At 32.4% G+C, this 24,263-nt stretch overlaps 2 protein-coding genes across 8 annotated transcripts; one reads left to right on the top strand and one right to left on the bottom strand.

The window, feature by feature from the left end:
* Nucleotides 1-488: 488 nt before the first annotated feature.
* Nucleotides 489-2,615, bottom strand: LOC109003061 (uncharacterized protein At4g33100). 7 transcript variants are annotated; one of them, XM_035690525.1, is made up of 5 exons: nt 2,277-2,585; nt 2,117-2,181; nt 1,398-1,526; nt 1,170-1,254; nt 489-1,020 (listed from the first exon to the last, which is right to left on the bottom strand). In XM_035690525.1, the coding sequence occupies exons 2-5, from the start codon at nt 2,152-2,154 to the stop codon at nt 901-903; spliced, it is 372 nt and encodes a 123-aa protein (XP_035546418.1). In that variant the 5' UTR covers nt 2,155-2,181; nt 2,277-2,585; the 3' UTR covers nt 489-900. The 7 variants fall into 7 exon arrangements, with proteins under 7 accessions (XP_035546418.1, XP_035546417.1, XP_035546415.1 ...); XM_035690524.1 differs by having other exon boundaries at nt 1,398-1,529; nt 2,277-2,391; XM_035690522.1 differs by having other exon boundaries at nt 1,398-1,538; nt 2,277-2,391.
* Nucleotides 2,616-12,232: 9,617 nt separating this feature from the next.
* Nucleotides 12,233-23,414, top strand: LOC109003063 (aminopeptidase M1-like). The gene is made up of 20 exons (XM_018981032.2): nt 12,233-12,509; nt 14,138-14,359; nt 14,579-14,724; nt 16,487-16,589; nt 16,875-17,061; nt 17,144-17,237; nt 17,379-17,532; nt 17,632-17,736; nt 17,824-17,940; nt 19,015-19,128; nt 19,331-19,513; nt 19,663-19,945; nt 20,026-20,147; nt 20,226-20,323; nt 21,011-21,188; nt 21,267-21,381; nt 21,467-21,534; nt 21,635-21,709; nt 22,838-22,915; nt 23,084-23,414. The coding sequence occupies exons 1-20, from the start codon at nt 12,321-12,323 to the stop codon at nt 23,264-23,266; spliced, it is 2,814 nt and encodes a 937-aa protein (XP_018836577.1). The 5' UTR covers nt 12,233-12,320; the 3' UTR covers nt 23,267-23,414.
* The last annotated feature ends 849 nt before the right edge of the window (nt 23,415-24,263 follow it).

Consider the following 24,263-nt stretch of genomic DNA (forward strand, 5'->3'; position numbering starts at 1 on the left):
AGACAGCGTTAGAATATACAAAGCCTTATCGAGGGATTGGAATTAAAATTTCGTGAAGCCAAACATAGGGGTACTTGAGAGTACTATCTTCACTCTGAAGAGAGTAATATCTACCTCTGTCACAGAGGCTCACATTCCATTGACTAAAATACCTATTTAATTGATTTCTTAAAGGGGGGGGGGGGGTGGACCCATTTAATTGATTTCTTAAGAAGCACGTCCCTAAACATTATCTATACATTGTATGACACAACAAGCATGGGCATCACAGGGGGAGGTTTATAACTACCATGAGGCCGCAGAGGACATGATTATAAAAAATGAGTTATTTACAACAAAAAACAAAGCATCTTGCTGATAGTACCTATAATCTACAATCTACTTTGGCCCTGGGCACCTTAGGAAAGCTTCCTCTGAACTGCTACAATCCACTACAGTCAGAAATAAATCATAGAAAGTAAAACAAAAATGCAAAATACAGAAAAGGCTGACCAACAAAACAAGAGTGCATGTAGCAACTCAAGAATTTTTATATAAATTTTGCATAAAAATGAAAATATTAGTGCATGTTTTTGTAGCACACATGACATAAAACCATATTTCCAGTTAATAACAGCGCCTCACGAGACTCTAATATTCTCATCTATACTTCTACTCTCTATAGTCTGTTTACCGTCCACCTTTATTATCACATTTTCCTGATCCCTCTTCTTCAATACCAGGTAATCAGAGTATGTGCCACTGAAACACAACTTTCCTACTGAAAAAGAAATAGCTTTTGCAGTCCCAATTGATCACGGATCTCTTTTTTATTCGGTTGAATAGGTAAATCAGCCTCTCAATGATTACCTTCACCTGTTTTTTTTTTTATCCTGGGAGTAATAAAAGTAAGAGCTTGGATCACTGTGCTACACGAGTAGCTGCACCATCAACTGGGTTTCCGGAATCATCTTTAATGGCCGCATCGACAACGGTCTCTGCTTCCAAAAATCGACTCAGATGCTTGTCATCCAAATGTTCCTGACAAAAAAATAAAGCAGCATATCGAGATGAAATATAGAATGATATGAGTTTACATCTTCACAATTGTTCGAGAGGCGGTAACACAAAGTATATAATATTTGAATTCAATGGATAATTTATAGACAAAGTAGAATCAAGGAACGTACAGAAAGGCAAGCTCTGTACTTTTGCCACTCAGAAATGCATTCCTCTTTCTCCCAGTGCCCCTTGACGAACTTCTCTGAATACCACCTATAGCCAAGATTTTGTTCAGCAAAATCCTTGCTTAAATAGAGAACAGGAAGAGGTTTAAGAAGGGTCTAAGGAGGAATTGGGCACGGCCCTTTTGTCCATAGAGACCCAGAAACCCAAAATCTCAATTGAAAAGTTCGAACCTGTTGAAGCAATTGTGGTAGGCAGCTCTGAGATGCGAACAAGGCGATGTTGACGAATGAGAGCGATTTTTCTCCCTAGTTATCCCCATTTGAGTATGTCTGACCGACTCTCGATGTTTCAGTGCTTTCCTTCCGTTTGATCAGCATTCGACAAAACCATCCCAAACAGATCCAAACATATTTCAGGTGTCCGAGTTGTTCGGTTTAAAGTGGAAAAATGGTATTATAAAGATAATTATAAAAATCATTTTAAAAAATTTACGTGCAATGATAAATTGTAGAATATTTTTTTGGTATTAGAAAAAAGAATGGAGAAGAAATACAGAAGAAGAATGGAAAATAGAAAATTTGAAAAAAGAACATAAGAAGAAGAAATGAAGGAGGAGGAATCACCAAGAGTGGTAAATTAATGGTCATTGGGTTACTCGCAAGCGGCTTCGCATATACTAAGTCTTGAGTTTGAATTCGAATGTTGATTCATCTTAGACTATTAGTATTAAGCGACTAGGAATTACCCAGTCATACTAAAGTCTAAACTATGCTCAAACCTAACTTAAAAGGAGCGTTTGGAGCTTCTTGCTGTTTAGGCCCTTCTTGGTTGCATCTCATGAAGTAAGGTACTACCATAGTCATGCACGAGTAGGAAAGAAGCAGAAAGAGGTAAGGAGCAGCGAGTATGTAATAATTTTAGGTTTCCAATTTGGTTTAAAATAGCATACAGAAAGGGGTGATCGTCGACGGCTCGACCAGCGGTCATGCACGACGGGGCAGAGGTGGGGATGCTCTGAGAGAGAGAAAATTCGTGAGGGGGTGGGCCACGGTGATACAGAGAAAAAGAGAGCAGAGAGCAGAGAGAGAGAGATGGGAGGAGGAACTAACCGGCGTCGCAAATCACCAAAAGTGGCGTGGAGAAGGGACGTGCTATGGCGCTGGCACCGAAGAGGTCTTCGGCAGCGACGGTGACGGAAGTTGCTCAGCAAAATTCGGCGAGGGCTCCGATCTGAAACAGAGGACGACGAGAGAGAGTCTGCGGGGAGTGTGGCACGAAGGAGGTGCTGAAGAACAGTTGAAAAATTCGAGTGAGGTGGGAAGCGGTTGTGAGAATCCGAGTGTAGTGAGTGGATGAGATAGCATCGATCGGGGAGGAGAGAAAATGAGGGCAGAAAATTTCGGGGAAGGAGGAATCCGTCGGAGTGGGGGAGAAAGAGAGGGAAGAAGGGCACTTACCAAACGGCGCCGTTTTACTCTTCTGGTTCTTTCACTTCTTCGTGGGCCTGAGGCCTGGCCCGCCTGGGTGTTACACTTTCATATTTAAAGAAGTATCTCAAAATTAAGAGTAGTTTTACTGTCATCTCAATTTTTATCATTATTTTATCATCACATGATATAATATTAGATAATTAAAAATTATTTATATTTTAATTGTGAAGTAATCATTTAATACCACGTGGGATAATGAATATATTTGTTATTTGAGTCGGTCTACTTTGTCGTCTAGAGTAATTTGCTCTACTTGATCAATAATTGTATTTTATAATTTTTTTATTTATATTTTTTAATATTTTTAAAAAATAAAAAAAATATACCAATATACTTAAAATCAATTTCTTAATTATTAAATAAAAATAAATAAAATATATATATTTTTTTTTTCGAGTGATCAAGTTGAACAGTCACATAATGGGCAAACTAGCTTTTTCGTTGTTGTTTTGAGAATATCTTCTAGTCGGATGTGGTGTTGAAGCCCCAAAAACATCCTCTAATTAGGGATTGCCACGTCGTCCTTCCATGGGTTTAAAAATTAACCACACAATACATAATCCATACATTTTAAACAGAGCTTCTCTCCTCTCTCCCAAAACCATGGCACCCTTATTAGTGAGAAACACAAATCAATCTCCTAGACCCATGCGCACCCTCGACACCCTCTCTCTCTGCCGTGACTGCCATGACCCTCTCTTCGAAGCTAGCCATCATTGTTGCCCACACCGGTGACCCTCCAATTTGAGGCTTTAGTGATTGCTTTTTTCTGATGAAATAATATCACTAACAACATAGTCAGTAGTAACAACCATTACATATAAGCTTTGTCTAGCCATATAGCTGGAGCAACACACTGTGGGACAACATCCCACCACATCTCAATATCTTCAATTCTCCAGGCATATCGTGCTACGCAACATGCAGCCTCATTTCCCATCTTTTGTACATGTTGAATCTTGTATTCAGCAAAAAGATGCAGCATGCTTTGCACTTTTGTCTTTAGATTCCCAAGGCTTGCAAAAGAGATATCTTTCTCTTCTAAAGCCCATACCATCAACAAGTTATCACTTTCAAGAATTTGATTTGAAAATCCCAAGTGGGCACACCGCTGCAGACCTCTAAACATTGCAAGAAGCTCAATGGTTTCAGGATCAAAAACTTCATTTTCAATTTTACTGACAGCCATCACTGCATTTCCACGCTCATCTCTTAAGATTGCAAGTGTAGATCAAAGAACATCGCACCATCTACATTGAGTTTGAGAAAACCAGAGGGTGGGGGTCTCCAACAGCATATGTTCTCCATTCTTGAATTTGGTACTACAGTCAAATCCTGATGAACCTGCTGTAAGGAAAGGGAATGATCAATTGCAGGGGCGGAACTAAGATTTGGTTCGTGGGGGGCAATTAGCAAAGTGTATCGTATGTAGGGGTGAACGAAACCGACATTTAAAATAGCAAAGTGTGTCACCGATATTTAACATTAATCATATAAAGTTGTTATCTAGGGATAAACTAAATTATTAAAGCCACTAATCTAAACCTCTCATTTGAGCTCCATCGAACTCAAATGAAAGATAAAAATTGAGATAGAAATAGACGTGTAAGATTTTTTGAAGCAAATAATAAAAATTAAGTAAACAAAGATAAATTTTTTGTTAAATCTAATATTGAATATTGTAAAGTCTCTATAATATAAATAGAAATATCTGTAAGAGATTTGTTGCATTCACTTCTAATTGTTAAATTGATGGTAGTATATATGTACTTGCTAACAAAACTAATCCAAACAAGCAGGATGGTGAAAGACTTAAAATAAAAAGTATAAATAAATAGGAAAAATGAGGTTGTAAATTTACCAAATAGCTTATAAAAAAAAAACAAAGATATTTTATTGCCTCTTATGAGATGTAAAAAAAAAGTGAGATTTTATTAATGACAAAAAATAGGTATAATTATAAAAAAATTATTAAAAAAATTAAAAGAAACCCAGACAACTAAGTACTAAATGAGATTTTTGAAAATATTTTAAGGGGGCAAATTATCTTTATATTCAGATATCTTTGAAAAAACTATATACCAAAACATGTTTTTATTAAGAAGCCCAAGCTCTGATCAATTGCCTGTTTTGGTTCCAAATTGAGCTGCTCCAGCTCTGCTATCATTTTATTTCTCCTACACCACAAAGCCCAAGCTATTAAGAAGAAAGTGGTAAAAACCTCTTTATCTACTCTACTCATAACAAATATAGTGATGTTCACAAATATAGCGATTTGCAGCTTTTGAGAATGAAGAAGAACCCAAAAGGTTCAAACAAATAGATGCAGATTTGGCAGACAGTAAAGATCGTGCACTAGTGGCACCTTCATCAAATAGTGGCTTGCCCGAGTTGAGTTTCATATTGGTGTTTTTAAGGACTTGGCATAGATGGATGGTAAAGTAAATGAAGTGGCTGCTGAAGTATTGGTGAGAAAGCTACAAGAAGTTCAGGAAGTGTACGAGAGGATTGATAATAAGGACATTGTTGAGGATGGATTGAAATCGGCAGCTGAGAAGGACGATGCTTGAAAAATTGTGCCCCTTCTTTGAGATATGTTGTGTGTAGGCTTATCCGTGGTGGGAGGGTTGTTCCCCACCCAATCTATGATGGTTGGGCTTGGGCAGGACAGTGAAGCTTGTCTCAACCTAGGCCTTACCCTCCCACAGCCTCAGAGTCGCCCAAAGGACCCAATCCTGTAAGATATATCAAATGAAGAAGGGTGCACAACATGGGAAGCTAGATGAAGGGGGACAGATGAGATACGTCGACTCTGATATCTTCTGTGACACCTAGCATTAAAGGACTTACACCGGCACGTGAATGGAGGACATAGACAGCCCACCATTCTCTGATGAACAGGACCAGAAATGACCGCGTCGCTCACCCACCGCCAAAACACACCCTATAAGCCATGCCGCATTAAAAGCACCGTCAAGGAAGCCACGCCGCATTGAAAGCCCTATCTCGAAACACCACATCGGATTGATCCATTATTCATCTCAATTTATTTGCATCAAATTTAAATTCGTTTATTTTATATTATGTTCGTATTAAATTTACGAATCGTGTCACATATTATCATTTCTAATTAATCGAACTAAGCAATTCGATCATTAGTATGATTTTATTAAAAAGTATTTGACTTCAGTAATGATATTTATCTTAATAGTTTTGCTTGAAAAATAAATAAGATAAGTTTTATCAATAATGAGCTCGAAATCAGTTTATACTTTAAAGAAAATGCTGTAATTTTACTTCAAACCATTAAATTACCGTCACCTTTTCATACTTAATTAAAAAAATGTTTGAGCATCCAATATTATTAAGGACGTGCTTGAGGTTGCATTACGAGTCGTAAAAAGTGTTTAAATAGTTTCAAATAAAATTTAATGATAAAATTAGGTTATTTAGTTTTTACGTATTAAAGTATTTTTTAATCTCAAAAAATCTAAAAGATACATTTTAGGCAAACCATCCTCAAAGGTGTATTTACCAATAATGCAAATGTAGTTCCAATTTCAAAAAAAATGTCAATGGATGAAAATCGTATACAACTTTCAAATAATTACAATTTTGCCTTGATCATATCCCATGCATGACACTAATCATGCTACCTATCTCATTTCTATCCGAAAAAATATTTTTTTTTATGTTGTTTTCAAACAAATATAGCATGTCTGAAAGCATTTTAGACATATGATTACTACTAATTTTTTAATAGTATAAATTGTTAATTAAACTCTGAAACATGCACTAATTATAGGTTTTATTTTGCAGCATCGATTTAAATAGGCCAAGATCTTAAAAGTAATTAAATTGTATTGTAATGTGTAACGTAAAACATCTTAATTCATGTTTTATGTATCAATCAAAACTTTTTATATATTTTTTTAGTAGAAGACGGTACTCTAATTTTTTTAATAACCCTCAATTATATATAGCGGAGGAATACCTTGTAAATATGGACCAAGAGGCAAAATCTTTTTAAAACAAATGTAGTTGTTTGAGGATTCAAAATATAATTTTCCAAAAAAAAAAAACAGTCAAATTTAACTTGACTAGATTAAGGGTACGTTTGGGTGTTGAAAAGTGTTGAGAAGTGTTGAAAATGTTTGTGAATAGTTATGAGTAGAGATTGGAGTGAGTTTGTGGGTCCCATTGAGAGTATTTTGAGTTGTTTGGATGTGTGAAGTATGTTGAGTTATTGACTTTTGAGTATGTAGTTGAAAAATATGTGGGTCCCATAAATATTATAGTGATTTGATTTTTAATAATAAATATTATAATGATTTTATTATAGTGATTTTTTAATATTAATAAATATTGTAGTGATTTTATTTTACTTTTATATATAATAATGATAAATATTATAATAATTTTATTTTTAATTTATATATAATAATGATAAATATTATAATGATTTTATTTTTAATTTATATATAATAGTGATAAATATTATAATGATTTTATTTATATATATATATATAATAGTGATAAATATTATAGTAATGTTATTTTTTATTTATATATTATATCGATTTTATTTTTAATTTATATATAATGGTGATAAATATTATAGTATTTTATTTTTTATTTATATATAATAGTGATTTTATTTTTATTTATATATTTTAGTGATTTTATTTTTTATTTATATATAATAGAGATAAATATTATAATGATTTTATTTTTTATTTATATATTATAGTGATTTTATTTTTTATTTATATATTATAATGATTTTATTTTTTATTTATATTTAATAGTGATAAATATTATAGTAATTTTATTTTTTATTTATTATATATTATATTGATTTTATTTTTTATTTATATATTTTAGTGATTTTATTTTTTATTTATATATAATAGTGATTTTATTTTTTATTTATATATAATAGTGATAAATATTTTTTATTTATATATTATAGTTATTTTATTATAGTGATTTTATTTTTTATTTACATATTATAGTGATTTTATTTTTTATTTATATATTATAATGATTTTATTTTTTATTTATATTTAATAGTAATAAATATTATAGTAATTTTATTTTTTATTTTTTATTTATTATAGTGATTTTATTTTTTATTTATATATTTTAGTGATTTTATTTTTTATTTATATATAATAGTGATTTTATTTTTTATTTATATATAATAGTGATAAATATTTTTTATTTATATATTATAGTTATTTTATTATAGTGATTTTATTTTTTATTTATATTTAATAGTGATAAATATTATAGTGATTTTATTTTTTATTTATATATTATAGTGATTTTATTTTTTATTTATATATTATAGTGATTTTGTTTTTTATTTATATATTATAGTGATTTTATTTTTTACTTATATATTATAGCGATTTTATTTTTTATTTATATATAATAGTGATAAATATTTTTTATTTACATATTATAGTGATTTTATTTTTTATTTATATATTATAGTGATTTTATTTTATTTATATTTAATAGAGATAAATATTATAGTAATTTTATTTTTTATTTATATGTAATATTGATAAATATTATAGAATGTTTGTGAATAGTTATGAGTAGAGATTGAAGTGGGTTTGTGGGTCTCATTGAGAGTATTTTAAATTGTTTGGTATGTGAAGTATTTTCAAAAGTACGAGAATACTTGGAAAGTGTTAAGGAACTTTTGGTACCCAAACACAGCCTAAGACTTTAGATTTAAGTTCTCTCAAGGAATCAAGAAGTAACTTTTTTTTTTTTTTTCTCGAGAAAAATGTTGGAAAGTCATTGTTTATCTTATATGAATAGGTGGAAGCATTAATCTTTAATTTGCCTTATGGATGATGTGACGAGGAGCAAATTTAAATCACTTGGCTGAGTTGGCTCGTCCCAACGTAATATATATATATTAGGCCAGGAGCACGTGCAAAGCACATTTGCCTAATTGGGTTAAACAGGTTTTTTACACAAATAAATTTGTTTTTTTTTTAAAAAAAAAAAAAACTTGATTAATGAATAATTTAATGCATAGAAAAAAAAAAAAAAAAAAAGCAAACTTTAACAATTATCTTTGGATAATGATAGGTCAGTAAGTATAATAATTACATATTTGGATACGTTAAAAAACAAAAAGATTAGTTCAAAGTTAAAGTCAAGATACATTAGAATAACATAGATAAATAAAAATAGCATCATTGTCACCACAATAAATACTACCACCACACTCAAAGAACGTATAACCAAGATTTTAACATCCAAGCATAAGTAATTAAATAAATATACAAAGTAATTACAATCTGTTCATAAAGTAATGGGGAAGTTCGGCCATGGCTTATCAAAACAGATATCTTCATTAAAAAGATAGAACGAATTAATGTATTTCTCCATTGATTCAAGTATACGTAAAAGAGATTAAGTGTAAAACTTACATTCTTACATTTAACATGGAATCTTGACTTAATCTAAAATCGACTGACGTATCTTGCTCAAAATGTTTTCATAGCTCTCTTGGATTGGTTGGATTACAATAAACCAAGATAGTTGCAAAAAACCATCTCAAACTGGAGGGCATATGATATAGAGATGCTTTATGTGAACAATCTTTTAAATTGTTGTCTCTCTGTAACAAACCATGCATATTTATTGCCTCACGAAATGTTGGAGTCACGACATTATTAACTATCCTCATATCTCCAAACGATGAAGGTTCTCTTACATGCTTTAACAATATTTGTAGATAATACTTATTACCTTCAAATAGATTTGTTGTAACAATTTGACCTATAACAGTTTTCTTCTTTTGATGAGTTCATTTTTTATATTGTTGGCTCCAGAGATAAAATATGGGTCGTGTTGATGACAATCCTTTTAATTTTTAAAATATGGGTCATGAAAAAGAAATATAACTTATCCTTTTAAGAATTAATATAACTTCTCCTTTTAAGAATTGGAGCTTTTAAAATATGGGTTATTAAAATACGATCCTTTATTTTTACCTTCAAGGATTTTTAACGCAAAATGGTTTGACTTTAAGGGCATGGAGAACTAAAATATGACCAATCATACCTAACACCATTAAAACCTTTTTGACTGAATAACACTGTTCCAAATTGAGACTAATCAGAATAAGTCAAGTTGTAGCAAGTGGAAAACATAGGCTTAAGTAATCAGCCTAAAACATTCCAGCCTTTCTATGAGAGAAAAAGCAGCCAACACTTAAAAATCAAGAAAGAAAGAAGAGTGGAGAAGTTTCTGCAATGGCCGGTATTTCAAAAAATGATATACTAACAGTTGGAGAAGTTTCTATGATGCAGCTCACGCAGAGGATGGCGTTGCAAAGAAATGGCAGTCTGACTGCATTGTGGTCCTTAGCTGCATGCTGGTACTGTGTGAAGGGTTGTGAATAGTGATAAATTTTTCTTCACATTGTTGAGCTCCAAACATATATACCAGACAATTTACTACCTAATAATTAGTCTTTGTTTATACAACGTGCCTTATATTCTCTCTACCTTGGTTAAAGAAACTAAACATCATATTATTGGCCCAACACGCTTAATGATGTAAACACGGCATTAATGCAGAGGAACCTTTCAATGATACAATCCGATTACCCATTAAAAAAACATAATTATATATATATATATATATATATATATTCAATATATAGATATAAGTAATCAGGTTACATATTATATTTTTAAGTACAAAAATATTATGCTTATATTATTAGTTAATACATATATGTATATATACATAGGTATATGTATATATTTATCAATATATGAATGAGTTTTTATCGAGTCGAGCTAACGAGTCTTAGTCAAGTCGAGTCGAGTTTTGTTAGATATATGTCATTTACTAATTGAGTGGGTATCTACTTTCATAGGCGGGTTTTTTTTTTTTCACGAGTTAAATTCGATTCGAGTTTAACTGTGTAAGTATCAAACGGACTATCGAATAGACTGATTCATTTAATATCCTAGACGAGAGAGAGAGAGAGAGTCAAATTATTAAAAGAATTATTCTCATAGTAACTTTTGTAAGAGTTACACCATTTTCATCTTTTTGGATTCCATTTCTAAACCGTTAGATGGAGTCCATTTACAAATCCACTTTGAGTGTTCATGAATATAAAGTTAGGTTCTCAATTTAGAACTCAAATTACTCCAATAGCATAAAAAACATGGTACGAGGAGGAACTTCTCATAAAGTTGTCCTGAACAAGAATATTATAGAAAAGGATAAGAGCAAGGTGTCTTACAACCAACGGTGCTTCTGCCTTAGACATTAAGAATCTGTTGGTGATTGATCATATAATATCAAAATACAGGTGATTTTTTTTTCTTCTTTTTTCTTTATAAAAGTTGAGAAAAGTGTCGTTCATCGGCAAAGCATCTATTCGTCCGTACGCACTGTAAAGATTGCAGAGTAGCTGATGCCTAAATCCATGAGTGCCATCCAATTCCAAACCTTATATGAATATAAATATTCTCCCTTCGTGACATGTCATTTTGTTATTTATTTTTATGAAAGAATAATGCTACTCCCACCACTTTCGATTTCGTTATATTTTTTTAATATTTTTTTACTTAATGATTAAGTAATTATTTTTTAATAATATTATAACTTTTTTATTTTTTTTAAATATTTTATAATATTAAAAAAATACATATATAAAAAAATAAAATAAAAAAATGCTAATTTTACACTGACCGGGAGCGAGGGCTATAGAGGCGTCGTTTATCATGAAAAGTAGCACCTCGTATTTTATATATATATATATATAGAGAGAGAGAGAGAGAGAGAGAGAGAAATTTTGTATCTTGATCACCTTTTACTCATTTGTCTGCTGCAAGAATTATGTTTAAAATCGGACTTTTTGCTTAAGCTTAGTGCGTCAATTAATATTGATATCATGCTTGTGAATTTGGCCGGATTTCTTAGATTTTTTTTTTTTTTTCCTCTCTAAATTATAAGGCACGTAATGGTTAAGCAAGCATTCAATACTGTCCAATAAATCTACACAGATAATATGAATATTGCAGAGTCTATTTTACATATCTCTTTCTCTTTAGCCTTGCTTCGTTTGGAATCACAACTTTTCTCAATTCATCTCAACTCATAATTACAACTTTTTCAAATTTCAACACAAAATATAATAAACAATTCAACTTTTTCAAATCTCAAAATAATAATAATAATAATAAATAATATTATAACAATATTTTATTATCTCAACTCAACTCACTTCAACATCCAAACGCAACTTTAATCTTGACCTTATACCTATCATTATCACATGAAATGATGTCATAAATCCGTAATTAAAAGTACGATATATATATATATGTACACATTTAAATATGGTAAAAGATCAAAGTAATAAAGGGAAGCAAAAGAAATATTAGACGTTCCTTCTTCCAAGAGCAACCTAATTGATGCAAAGAGCCAGATTATGCAACTCATCTATGCTTAATCAACACGATCATGATCATGATCATGTCCTTTATATGCTTCCTCCCCGGCCCCATTCTTCTTCTCATGTTCATGCTCTCATCGCTCTCCCATCCTTAATTTCTGCATTAAAACCAATTCGATCCTGTTTGAGCTAAAGATAAGATATCTTTGCAACTCATGATGATGATGATCACACAAAACCCTTCTTTTTTTAACCCTTTTCGATTGGCTCTCTCTCAAATCTGTACGGAATTAGGATGCTTTTCTACGTACATCGCTGTGATAATTGCCATCACCTTCGGCTTAGTGTTTATCATCGCCTTTGCTCTTTACGGCTATATCCAACGCAAGCCTCGTAATTCCAAGGTACGTACGTAATACTACATATCAAACTCCTATTAATTTTTTTGTTATCCATTGATCAGCCATATATATAAGACAGTGTGGAGAATGCATAATCCATATCATTAATATAGCACGATTTACAGGATTCAAATCTGTAAATTTTTATTACAAATTAATTCATCATGTCACATCAACATGAGTATGCAAAAAATTTGGAAGGCCAAAAAAATTATTATTATGAGGATTATAAATATGAGTGTGGTTTAAATTAAGTATTAAAATCAAGACATGCATGATGAGATAGCAATTTATAATAATTTCATATATAATCAATTAATTGGCAATTTTAATGCTAGCTCTTAAATATATGATATATCTATTCATTTCCTCATTGTATCACAGCCCCCTGTTCATTCACACTACTAAAATAAAGAACAATTAATAGAGAATAAATAAATTAATAAATAAATTTCCTCCTTAATTTAATGATAATGTTTATCATAAAAAAAATAATATTGAATTGAAATATTTATATAACTGTATTTAAAATTGGCCATGTTTTTATTAAATAACTTATAAAAATAATATCCATTTACATAAATACTTTTATTTTAAAATTTGAATATAAAAAAATTATACAAAATATTTTACACATATCATTATTCAAAGAATGCATGATTTGGAATCAATCAAGTAAAACGGCAGTACCAAAGAAGTTCGGATCCATTACGATCCTTTGGAACTTTAACCTTAAATAAATGAGTCCGGTTTATAAATTCTACACCATACACATGATGTGGTGGGTCAAAAATATATATATATATATATATATATATATATATATTTGCAGATGATGCGTAGCAGTTCTTTTAGATAAGTTGAGGGTCTTGGTTCAACCGTACAAGTTGGACTTATCCCATAAAAAAATAAAATTTAATTGGACCTTTCATATTAAAGAACAAAACTCCCAATCAAATAATCTCATCTATCTCTTGACTTAAGAGATCGACCTTCCCTTTATTTTTATTTTTTCATTCCATGAAAAATGAGGAATAGTAGATACAAATTTTAAATGTACAAATTTCAAGTAGGAATTTTGTAAAAATGTAAGCATCTTAAAAAGAAGCAATTTTTTTTACATTTTTATCTAGCAAAATTTGTATTTTACAAAAAATTTATATCAGACTTATATATTAACTCATGTACAAATCATTATTCATATTGAAAACTTATATTATATTTAAAAAAATGATAATTGCAGTTTAAGCTGTGCCAATTTTACATATTTTTTTTAAAAAAAATAAATAAATATAAGATCTATATAAAAAAAATTAATTTTTAATAATAAACCTTATTTTTTTTTTTAAAAAAAAAAGTCGAGTTTGCACACCTTAAAATGAAACATAACATTACTCTTATGTTTATTACTCTTATGTTTATTTTATCTATACTAACTAAAATTTATGCCAAACTTTAAAAGATGCTATTACTGTGTCTTTAGACACATTTATTTTATTTAAGTGAATAATTGTCCGAAAGTTGTAAGATGCTAAATCCAGCTTTCTACAATTTTTTTTCTTTTTTATTTTCTCGCGATTTTACAATTTGTCTATAAATATAATTCTCAATGCTATGTTTTGCCTCATCAGACAATAATGGAGAAGTTCAAAGGCCAACCTCGGCTCCCGAAATTCGCAGTCCCGAGACGCTATGACATACGCCTCAAACCGGACCTCGACGCCTGCAAGTTCGCCGGCTCCGTCGCTATTGATCTCGACATCGTCGACGACACAAAGTATATCGTCCTCAATGCCGCTGAACTCTCTGTCGATACCGACTCCGTAATGTTCACCAACCGAGACGTTTCTGAGGTATCTTGTTAACTCTAGTACTAGTACTGCTTGATTTCGATGCTGCACCTGTACATGAAATTTCTCGGGAAAAAAAAAAAAGAAAGAACAAAGAAAATACAGTTGCTATATATCAATTCGAAACCATTGATTATAGTAATTCGAGACTACAGAGGCAATTCAAAGCAAATGCACTGTCGTTAATGCTAATCCTGAATGAATTAACGGACTTTCCGGCAGGTGTTCGAGCCTTTGCAAATTGATTTGGTTCAAGACGACGAGATTTTGGTTTTGGAGTTCGCCGAGACACTTCCGATTGGGCACGGAGTTCTAAGTATCGGGTTTGACGGAACCTTGAACGACAAAATGAAAGGCTTCTATAGAAGGTAGTAATAATACCTAAAACTTTACACCTTGTTTTACATGAATTTTAATTATTAAATTAAGGCCAATGTTTGTATACAAAAGTAGTGTTTTATCTCGTCTCGCCTCGTTATTAAAGTTTTTTATAATTTTATATAAAATATTATTAAAATATAATTTTTTTAAATCTCAAAATAATAATAATATTAAAAAATAATATTTTATTGCATCTCAACTCACTATCCAATTTAAGTAATGTTATATACATTATATAGTAAAAAAAAAAAAAAAAAAGTAGAGTCCAAGAAAAAAATAGTGGTAGACTTTACTTTTTTTTAAATAGAGTTTACGAGATTAGTATACTTATAACTGTAAATATTTTTACTTTTAAATTTTTTAAATTAATATAAATTCACGGATGACATAATTTTAACTATAAAAAGTTAATCACGATGATTTAGTGTGAGAATTAAAACCAACGATACTTGAGGCACAAAATTATGAAGGAAAATGTGATAATTTGGGAACAGAAAAAAAAATCCTACTTTAATTTTTTTTTTTTGTTGGTGCGTAGACTAACTAAAGGGAATAATCTATTCTCCGACCTTTATCGTACATTTTATACCCTAAATCATCAAAAAAGATATATTGCATTTTCAAATTATCAGAACATTAAAATATGCATCATGATCAGTTAGTTTTTTTATAATTAGAATCAACTTTATAATTTGAAGTGAGAAGTATAATGCAGTGTTAATTGGAGTTTGAAACCGAAAATATACTTTATCCTTAAAGTTGCAATTTTTGTTTTTTAAAAAAAAAATGAGGTTGACATGAAGGAGTAACTACAAATTTAATAATATTAATTTTAAATTCCATATATTAAAAATATACCATCCACACCGATTTAAGAATAATTTTTTTTTTAAATATAGTAATTATATAAGATTTAGAATATTGGGCTTGCTCATCGAACGCGTAGGCTTAATAATGCAAACAATGAGGTTTTATTTTTTATTTTTAGCCATATTTATGTCCAAGTAATTAACCCAGGTGATAATCCTAATAAGAAACGACGTTTCAAGTCTGAACAGGCGAGACAATTACTGGAGAACTCTGGGCACAAAGACAACGTGGAAGAAAGACAGACCTAAACGCAACCTTTTTTTTTTTTTTTTTAAGCTTTGATATCAACCATCCTCACACATCACGATTATATTTATTTTTATTTATTTTTAATTTTTTAATTTTTTTTAAATTAATTAAATGATTTTATTCATCATTTATATACTACTCATCTAATAAGAAAAAAAAAAATAAATATAGAAAAAAAATAAATAAATAAAAAGTATGGTGTGTATAGATGAAGCAGTACTACCCCGCCAGTAGAGTACTAAAAACATGTCATTGCTAAATATGGCTCTCAAGTCTAAAGTAGTCTCTCTTCCTGAACATGCCTACTCAATAAATCATCCATAAATCCTAGAATTTCTCACGGGAATTTTCTTTTTAAGAAAAAAGAAAAACCTTTAGGTACTAAGTGGTCGAACCATGTTTTGTGATGTTGATTGAGATTATCAAATTACAGGCCTAGAACTTCAAGTTAATATTGGTCCTATTATCATTGGCTAGCTTGATGTAATATGCAATTTTTTGAAGTCTCTATTTGCATCTTCTTTTACATGCTTTTCTAAGAAATGGAGCTAAATTTCTTCTGTTTTCTGATAAGAGACGGTTTTACTAGGCACCAATGTATGCCTAATAAGTCTTCGTTTTGCTTTCCAGTACGTACGAACATAATGGTGAGAAGAAGAATATGGCAGTAACGCAGTTTGAACCCGTTGATGCTAGGCGATGCTTTCCCTGTTGGGATGAGCCAGCTTGCAAGGTCTCTCTCTCTCTCATGTTTAGCTGATTACGATCTTTTGCATCTTTTGCTGAAAGCATATCTTATGATGCATCAAAAATATAGAAAAAATAAGAACTTAACATACTTAAGAATGCATGTCTGAGGAAATGCCGTTAAACAATCTGCCTCTCATGAAGCTAGTAATTTTTTTAATTGTCATGGCTAAATAATTTTGGGGTTGTGGATACATGTGACCGATTATGTTTCAAATGAATGGAAACAAAAGCTTAGTTGGCCCTTCTCTACTGGCACTGGGTGTTGCAGGCTACATTCAAGATCACATTGGATTTGCCATCTGAGCTGGTGGCTCTTTCCAACATGCCAGTTGTTGAAGAAAAAGTGGATGGGCACCTGAAGACGGTTTCATATCAAGAATCACCAATAATGTCTACATATTTGGTGGCAGTTGTTGTTGGTTTGTTTGATTATGTGGAAGATCATACATCAGATGGTAAAATCATTCGCTATGTCCACTGTTTCTTGTTAAAGTACAACCCTCGTTCTTGATGGTGTAATTATACGTCTCTGTACAGGGGTCAGAGTTCGAGTATACTGTCAGGTTGGCAAGGCAAATCAAGGGAAATTTGCATTGAGTGTTGCTGTCAGGACACTTGAATTATACAAAGGGTGAGTTTATTACTATTCTTAACTGAAACATACATTTAATTGGATTCTGGGTTGTTGTTGCTAGTGATCCCTTGAGTAGTTATTTTCTGTTGCTTATGCTGCATTATCTGGAATTTGGATTAACCTTGTTTTTTTTTACAGATACTTTGCCATGCCATACTCTCTGCCCAAATTGGATATGGTTGCAATCCCTGATTTTGCTTTTGGGGCCATGGAGAATTATGGTTTGGTTACATACCGTGAAACTGCTTTGCTCTATGATGATCAGCATTCTGCGGCTGCCAATAAGCAGAGGGTAATGTGCAGTTGCACTTTTTGTTAGAATTTAGTTTGGCAAATGTAATGTGCAGTCGTTCTAATTACTCCCACGAAATCATTTTTGGTCACTATAAAGGTTGTGACTGTGGTAGCCCATGAACTGGCACACCAATGGTTTGGCAATCTTGTAACAATGGAATGGTGGACTCATTTGTGGCTGAACGAGGGGTTTGCAACATGGGTATGTAGCCTTGTGGTGTCTACATGTTATCATCTTTAATCACACCACATGCTTTTGATTTCTTTGTCAATTATTGCACTTTTGCAGGTTAGCTATTTAGCATCTGACAGCTTGTTCCCAGAATGGAAAGTATGGACCCAGTTTCTTGATGAACCTACAGAGGGTCTTAAGCTGGATGGGCTTGCAGAGTCCCATCCCATTGAGGTAATTTTGTATGGGTATTTTTTTTCCTTCTTGGGTGTTATCTTCTTTGAGAAATTATTGAAAAAATACAATCTGGTAAGCTATGGGGAGTGGGAATGCATAGGTGCTATTGACTGAACTAGTGATTTTCCACAACTTATTGCAAGCTGTTAATTTTATCTCATGTGCACAATCAGTACATAAATGAAATTACTAGATTTTGAAGATATTTACGGCAAATCTATTCCAACAACATAAAGCACATGATATATCTTCAATAAACACCGTTAAAAGGCATAATAGAGCAGGTGATAAAAAATTCTCACACAAAAAGGTAGACGACGGTTTTATAAATATTTATTGGAGAAGACCAAACAGAAAAAAACCACAGTATCTAGTCGATGCAAAATGATATCACTACTCTAAAAAAATGAGTATAAGGCTAATGAAACTTAGACTTATGGATCAACTCAACGCATGTGAGACACATGCTATACCATTTCTACTTTCTCATCAATTGTTACCTTCATAGTCTTGCTTTCTTAACTTGTGGAGTCCACGATACACTTTGAGCACCATTTCCAAACTTGCTTCCCAGCATCTTCTGCATGGAAAAATCACAGTTCTTTCTAAACTACTCAATTGAACTATATGTCAAAGGGACCCTGAATTATCAATTTACCTTCTATTTGAACAAGGCAATCTTTTTATAGATGGAGTTCACCATTTGAACATAAAGGTACACTTTGGACATTCAATAAATTTTCATTTTAAAGCTAAAACTTGAACTATTGACGTGAAACTTGTGACATCTTTTTACCTAGGCTACATGCTACATGTAGTTCAATCTAACTGCGTAGAGGCAAATCTTTTAGGTTTTTAAATCACTTGCCCTGAAATAATTCAGATTGCAGCTTGTGATGGCATCATCAAAGTACATGCAATAGGTCTTCACTAACACAAAACACAACTTTCTGCACTTAGAGTTAGACCTTGTGTTTTTTGGGTCATGGAGAATGCCAACATAATGTGAACTTGACAGTTAGTATTATTGCTTGTTCAAGTATTTCTCAATTTAATGTTAAATTTATTCAGGTGGAGGTCAATCATGCTGGCGAAATCACTGAGATTTTTGATGCGATAAGTTACAAGAAAGGTGCATCTGTCATCCGAATGCTGCAAAGCTATCTTGGTGCCGAATGCTTTCAGGTTGGTAATTAGGTTTGTTACTTGTATATGTTTCTTATACAAGTTAAGATATTTCTTGTGATTGAAGAAACCCTTCTTTTTTTCTCTTAATCTCTTGCCCAAATTCACATTAAGTTTGTTGTCTGTCAGTTAATTCTCTTATTTTCTGTTTGTATATTTTTCCTGATTTTAATTGGCTGTTTTTTCTTCTTTATGCAATCAGAGGTCACTTGCTGCATATATAAAGAAATATGCTGGCTCGAATGCAAAGACACAAGATTTATGGGCTGCCCTTGAGGAGGGATCTGGTGAGCCTGTGAACAAGTTAATGAATTCATGGACAAAGCAAAAAGGATACCCAGTTGTCTCTGTGAAATTCAAAGATCAAAACCTGGTCTTCGAGCAGGTTTCTTGTTTCTAATCTCTTTCACGCATTTGGTCTCAAAATAATACATCTTAACTCAGATGCATAGGCAGCTCTTTCATTTTGTAATGTTTCACTCGATATTATTATGGTGGAATTTGAGTTCTAACAGATAAATTTAATAATGGCAGTCTCAATTTTTGTCAAGTGGTTCCCATGGGTACGGGCAATGGATTGTCCCAATAACATTCTGCTGTGGCTCATATGATGTGCGAAAGAATTTTCTATTGCAGAAGAAGAGTGAAACTCTCGATATCAAGGAATTCCTGAGTGATAAAAGGGATGCAGCATCTGCTTGGATAAAAATAAATGTGGATCAGACTGGTTTCTATAGGGTGAAATATGATGAGGACCTTGTAGCCAAACTCAGATATGCTATAGAGAACAAATACTTATCTCCAACAGACAGATTCGGTACTTTGGATATTTGCACTCATACTTGCTTGTCACATTGACAGTTAAAAAGAGCACCAAACAACTTCTTCATTTAACAGGCATTCTGGATGATTCATTTGCCCTTTGTATGGCTCGCCAGCAGTCTTTGAGCTCATTGCTTACCTTGATGGGTGCATACAGGGGGGAACCTGAATATACTGTGCTGTCAAATTTGATTAATGTAAGGCTCACTTCCTAACCTTATTTAAGTTTGGTTTGGTTATTTTCTTAGTCCTAATTCTTGTCCCTGTATTGACAGATAAGTTATAAAGTTGCAACAATTGTTGCTGATGCGGCCCCTGAGTTACTGGACTATGTTAAACAATTTTTTATTAGCCTTTTCCAGTCATCTGCCAAGTAAGTAATCTTATATACAAATGATTGACTTTCCTGTGTTCTCCTTGGTTTTAACCCATTGGGTGGTCTCTTTGAAGTCAATTATATTCCAGTTGAGCGGGAAAGCCCCATTGGATGTTAACGTGTGAACGTGTGAAAATAAAATTATGCTGATTTATAGCATGAGATTTTCATTTCTCTTGTACAATGGATAATTATAATATTAAAAGGTGATTAAGATGCTAATATCGATAAACAAATAATATGAAATTTTCAGAATTAAGTCATTTTTTTTCTTTCTTCAGAGCTTCTAATAGCAAATAAATAGCAGATAGTGTTACATTTTCTTTGCATCTTGCGTATATTGGTATCAATAATGCGAAATTTATTTATTTGTTTACTAATGTGGAAGAAGGACAGGTCTAAGGAAGAATGAAAAGACCAATAAAAAAAATTACATTCACTAAAGGATTGTTTTGATTCCCCGTGGAAGTTGTATGGGTATAAGCTTACAGAATTTTAACCCAAGATCTAGGAGTATATATTTCTTGTATGTATGGGACAGGCAACTTGTATGTGTATGTTTCTATCTTTTATTTGAATATACTCCCAATAATGAGCACTCAGAAATTTCCTTTGAGTAAGAATAGTCGTTCTGATTTCACTCTTCTATCTATTATTTTCTTTCCTGTCTGATCTCCTTTGCAGGATGCTTGGTTGGGAGCCTAAGAAAGGGGAGGGCCATCTAGATGCAATGCTGAGAGGAGAGATTTTGAATGCACTTGCTGTGTTTGGACATGACCTGACGCTAAACGAAGCAAATCGGCGTTTTCTTGCATTCTTGGGTGACAGAAATACACCACTCCTCCCTCCTGATATAAGAAAGGTTAGTGAAAGAAGCATTGGTCAATTGCTAGTATTTAGCCATTTAACTATTGGAGTTTATTGTTGACTGTGATTGCAGGCAGCTTATGTGGCTGTAATGCAGAAGGTCAGCACCTCAAATAGATTGGGTTATGAATCTCTTCTGAGAGTTTACAGAGAGACAGATCTGAGCCAGGAGAAAACACGCATTCTAAGTAATCAAATTTTATTATTTAAAATGACATAGAACATATGAGTCTCTGTAGTGTATTGAAATCGTGTTTCTTTTTGTACTTGTAGGTTCATTAGCATCTTGTCCAGATCCCAACATAATTCTTGAAGTTCTGAACTTTTTGCTGTCTTCTGAGGTATCTGAGATTTATGTAATTTTAGAGGTCAAGGTTTTTTTGTAACAACTTGATAAATTATGGTCTTATGGAGCTTGGATCTTATTTCCCATTAATCTAGGTTCGTACCCAAGATGTTGTCTTTGGACTTGTTGTTAGTAGAGAAGGACGCGAAACAGCTTGGAATTGGCTGAAGGTAATACTCGATTCACTAATGCAACACATGCATTATATGCATGTGTTACATTGAGCAAAATTATCATTAAAAAATAAACAGGCTGGTCTAAGATCTTGCATGTTGATTTAAGGAAGACAACTGTTTAAGTAAACACTCACCTTTCATGGTGCACCTCATGCATTTGTTGCTGATCAAATCAAAAGTAGAGAGACACAAGAACTATATATTTTTGGTATAGAAATGGAAATGTGGGGAACTGGGCTTCTATGTTTTGCATGGTTTAAAACTCCCAACCCCCCCCCCCCCTCAGATAGGTAAAAAGGTAACATGTAGATGTTAGAAATCATCCCCAAATCCAAAGAAGACAAGTTTGTTGGAGGAGTTGCTACGAATGCCTGTGGTGTTCTCCAGGTATGGTTGATTGAAATCTGATAACTTTGGTCTGGAGAAGTTGAAGTTGGAAGTTGAAGTTGTCTGTGAAAGTAACAAGTTAGTGAATCATGGGGCTTGCATGCTTGAGGTGAAATGAGTAGAATATCTTGGAGAACGTTTATATTTTTGAATATATCTCACATTTTGTGTCGGAAAAGTCAAGTGAAGGCACATAGATATTGGAATTGCTAGCTAAACATAAGTACGCTTTTGATTGATCTTTATCTGTCAAACTCTTTTTGGGGCCAGATTGAGCTAATAGGGAAACCGACCAAGGTGCCCAACTGTTTAGTTATTCCATGATGCTAGTCTATAACCATTCTTTTTTTAGCTTCATGTTGGTGATGTATTTATGGTATAACATGAAGGTAGGGGAGACATATTTTGATTTACTGGGTCAATGAGCCCCTTTTAGGCCCGGTTTTAATTTGGAAAGTGTTTCATCTTATCTCATTATTACAACTTTCTTAAGTTCTCACACAAAATATAATAAACAATTTAACATTTTCAAATCTCAAAACAATAACAATATTCTAATAATATTTTTTTCAACTTTCAACTTTCATCTAAAATCATCTCATCTCATCTCTGAATCCAAACCAGCCTTTAGTCTATTCTTGATTTGGAGAAACCACCTGGGGATGGGCTCATAGCACTTTGATCTTTGTTAATGCCTTGATTTTCCCCTTTATATATATGATTTGGAATTTACAGGTTAACTGGGAGCATATTTCAGAAGTCTGGGGTTCCGGATATCTACTGACTCGTTTTGTCAGTACAATTGTCTCACCGGTTGGTCTCTCCCTCCCTCCTCTGTTGTTAGTTCCACAAGTATCAAATTGTTGTCATTTTTATCTGAATTACAAGTTGTGCAGAAGTTGAATTCAAATACAGTTAATTAGTCATTTGTTAATTCTCATTGTTTTTCCTTTTCTTCGTTTGGTTCGCCCTATTTTCCAGTTTGCATCATTTGAGAAGGCCAAGGAAATAGAGGAGTTTTTTGCAACCCGTACTAAGCCATCCATTGCTAGAACCTTGAAGCAGAGCATTGAGCGAGTTCACATTAATGCAAATTGGGTTCAGAGTATTCAGAATGAGGAGCATCTTGTTCAGACCCTGAAGGAGTTGGCACAAAGGGAGTAAGTACTAGGAAACACCTATGCTCGGTCTTCATTGTGAAAAAGAAATAAAGTGGTCCAGATGCCATGAACACAACCATTAGTCTTGTTAATAATGTATCTTCTAAACTTGGTATTTCTAATTATGGCTTTGCGTTTCATTTTCTTCCTTCTATTTGCATCAGTGTGCTGTGTTCTTTTCCAACTATCCAAACAAAAACATATTGCCAACGTCTCCACCAAAATATATTTATATATAGAGAGGAATATTATGCATCAGCCACTATTCACTCTTACACTCCACACTTATAACTTTTTCATAAGGTGTGAGAGTGTTTTTCATATAATGTCCCGATATGGGGTGTGAGATGATGAATAGTTGTTGAGAATTTTTCATATATATATATATATATATATATATATATACATTTTTTCTGTTTTTATTTTCTTGGACACCATGTTATTGATTTGACACGTAAAATGGACATGTGGTACACCTATAATTTTCGACATTAGACTGAATGGTGAATGTTTATTTGATGAGAGGTCAAAACCTGTCTTTCATTGTCAAAAGTGAAAATACAAATCCTGATTTGGCAAATAAAGGGAACTCAGTGGTCTAGCTATTTCTTTGTGCTTCAACACAAGTGAGGAAGGTTGCGAATTATAGGGGTAATTTTGAAGAGTTGGAATCATCATGATATCATGTACTTGTTCAAATCTGCTGGTGAATGGATTACAATTTGTCAAACAAAAGAGAATTTATGTAGGTGAATGGTATAACTTGACGATGCAGGTAGTGCGGGCACTCAGTTCCTGTGCATTTTTAATGAGAGAATAACAAATGCCATCTGACACCACCTTTGGTGTTGGCTCAATGTTTTTTATTTACTCCCAAGCGATTTGGCATATACTAGGACTAGGTCATGGATTCGGATCCAACTATGTATTCATTAACTCTCGTTTCTGTCCCCATCACATTCCCTTATACTACCTCTTCTCCCCTTAGATCTTCCAACTCC

Source organism: Juglans regia, chromosome 6 (genome assembly GCF_001411555.2).
Source record: "Juglans regia cultivar Chandler chromosome 6, Walnut 2.0, whole genome shotgun sequence".
Lineage (NCBI taxonomy): Eukaryota > Viridiplantae > Streptophyta > Magnoliopsida > Fagales > Juglandaceae > Juglans > Juglans regia.